The sequence below is a fragment of the Palaemon carinicauda genome, chromosome 30, assembly GCF_036898095.1.
Source record: "Palaemon carinicauda isolate YSFRI2023 chromosome 30, ASM3689809v2, whole genome shotgun sequence".
Taxonomy (NCBI): domain Eukaryota; kingdom Metazoa; phylum Arthropoda; class Malacostraca; order Decapoda; family Palaemonidae; genus Palaemon; species Palaemon carinicauda.
In genome coordinates, this window is record NC_090754.1 from 27,020,071 (window position 1) to 27,022,570 (window position 2,500).

Below are 2,500 nucleotides of genomic sequence, written 5' to 3' on the forward strand. Positions count from 1 at the left end.
TTTCTGACCCACTGTGCAGCGTACTCGTGTCCAAATAATTCAACCACTTTAAGGAAAAATGAACACTGTACTTAGACGCTAGCCATCCAAATAGATGTCCTTCCTTTTTGACTAATCTCAGAATCACAGGATTAACCAGACGTTAAATCCTGGCTCTCTCTCTCTCTCTCTCTCTCTCTCTCTCTCTCTCTCTCTCTCTCTCTCTCTCTCTCTCTCTCTCTCTTGTTATTCTTGCCGAGCATATATATTTAATAAGGTAAGGTTTTCACTTTTATAATGATAATTAGAACCAACTATATTTTTTTCGAAATTGTAATCACGGGTTAATTGCCAGGTTTATCCTATCGTCTTAATAAGACTGGCACAAGGAAGTTTGAAATTTGATTAACCAGTACATCTTGGAGGCCACAAAGGCAAATTTATCAGGCAAAGATCAGTGAGCCATATTTAAGCCCCTGAATGGTAAACTTTGCAGTCAATGGATGCAAAGAGTCTCTAAGGAAATTGCTACATGATATAGAATAGACAGAACGAAGATTAAATTGACTTTTCCTTTAAGAAATCGTATCGTTATAAGCTGAAAGGCCATTGATTGACGGATGTAACCTGAACACCACATGCATGGAAATATCGGTAGTGAAAGATAAGTAGGCCTATCTAACAAGGGCAGAGCAATTTAAGGTTTTGTCTTTACAGGAACCCCTTTCAGGTTCATTACAAATATTGTTTAAGCTTGGTTACCCATGTTGAATATAGGCGTAGGAGATTTTATATATATATATATATATATATATATATATATATATATATACATATATATATATATAAATATATATATATATATATATATATATATATATATATATATATATATATATATGTATCTATATATATACACAAGTGTATATATATATATATATTCATATATATACATATATATATGTATACATATATATATATATATATATGTATATATATATATATATATATATATATATATATTCATATATATACATACATATATGTATACATATATATATATATATATGTATATATACATATATATATGTATATATATGCATATATATATATGTATATATATATATATAAAGTATATATATATATATATATATATATATATATATATATATATATATATATATATATATATATATATATACAGTATGTGTGCCTGCAAGAAAAGAAATTAAGCAAACTTGTAGCCGATCTTCTGCCGGCAAGTACAATTGTAAGGAAAGGAAAGTTAGATACTCGCCCCCTGTACAAGTGTTAATCTCTTAATCTGCCTTTATTGTTGTTTTCAAAAATTTTCGACTTGTCTCTAAAGAGTGATTCCTTCAAGGAAAAATGAACTTAATGTTTACGCTCTGACACGATACCTTCTTGGAAAGAGCTCTTCTCAGCGGCCACCACCGAATGGTTTGACTATGAGCCCCCATACGGAAATATGTGTGTGCTTGTTGTATCAGCAGTCCGTAGAGTAAAAAGAATTGGCTCAATGGTGAGACCGTGAGAAGCGTGTCCGCGCAGGTTGCTGAGTAATGTCAGTCCTAATCTTATTAACTACTGTAGTTAATCACATGAAAATATATGAATACGCATAAGACTTATTATATAGATACTTAAAAAGAAAAAAGTTTAAATTCTGTCGAAATGTGTATTGGTTCTCCTTAAAAATAATGACGCTTTAGTTATTATTGTGGCTGGTGATTCTAAAATTAATTCTAGTTTTTTATCTTTAATTTTGGCGAAGATGGCTCATTTATGAAGAGTTCCACAGACCGAAACTAGTTATCATTGTGTCTTTCCTTGTTTGCTTCATCAAGCAAGAATCTGAAACAGTTCGAAAAGTCACGTTCAACCAGGGAACTGAAAAACTCTGAATTCGTTGAAAAAAATTAAAGATAAAGTGTAGATTTCGTCTCCCAATTTCTTAAACTGAGGTTTCTTTCTATTTTTATCCACATAGAAGAGCTCGATAGCACCTTATATTTATCTTCATGAATTTCAAAAATATTCTTTATTCGAGCTCTGTCATTTATCATAATTGATCTCTTTGCAGGCCATGGGTTTCATCATCTCCTATTTGGTCATCTGCCTGCAATTCCGAGAGGAGAAATAAGCGGGAGGAGGATTTCTAAAAAGACAAGGGGAGCAAATCTCTCTTTTTCTGAAACAAGAGAATAAGGGTATTTTTGCCTGTTGTCACTCCAATATAATGTAAACATCTACAAAAATACTTGAGTATTGTATACAATCTGTTCAATTAAAGTAATGCTCTACTTACATATCTTCCTATTATAGCCACAGTCATTTTCTTTTATATTATTACTTGTAGCTTTGGCATAGGTCCAATTGTAGCTGCTGTAATGAACGAACATCAAAATAAGAAACTGCGCTGTCAGGTCGTGCTGTATTAACTACAACATAATCACTTGATATCAGCTCGCTCACCTGGAATAATACCCATTCATTAGTA

The 2,500-nt window shown here is 31.6% G+C and overlaps 1 protein-coding gene across 1 annotated transcript in view; it reads left to right on the forward strand.

The window, feature by feature from the left end:
• The window catches only part of LOC137623690 (uncharacterized), an 89,481-nt gene extending 87,172 nt beyond the window's left edge, over positions 1-2,309 (forward strand). The window contains exon 4 of the mRNA XM_068354519.1: positions 2,084-2,309. Coding sequence (XP_068210620.1) covers positions 2,084-2,143 — 60 coding nt within the window. The 3' untranslated portion in view covers positions 2,144-2,309. The remainder of the gene's footprint in view (positions 1-2,083) is intronic.
• The last annotated feature ends 191 nt before the right edge of the window (positions 2,310-2,500 follow it).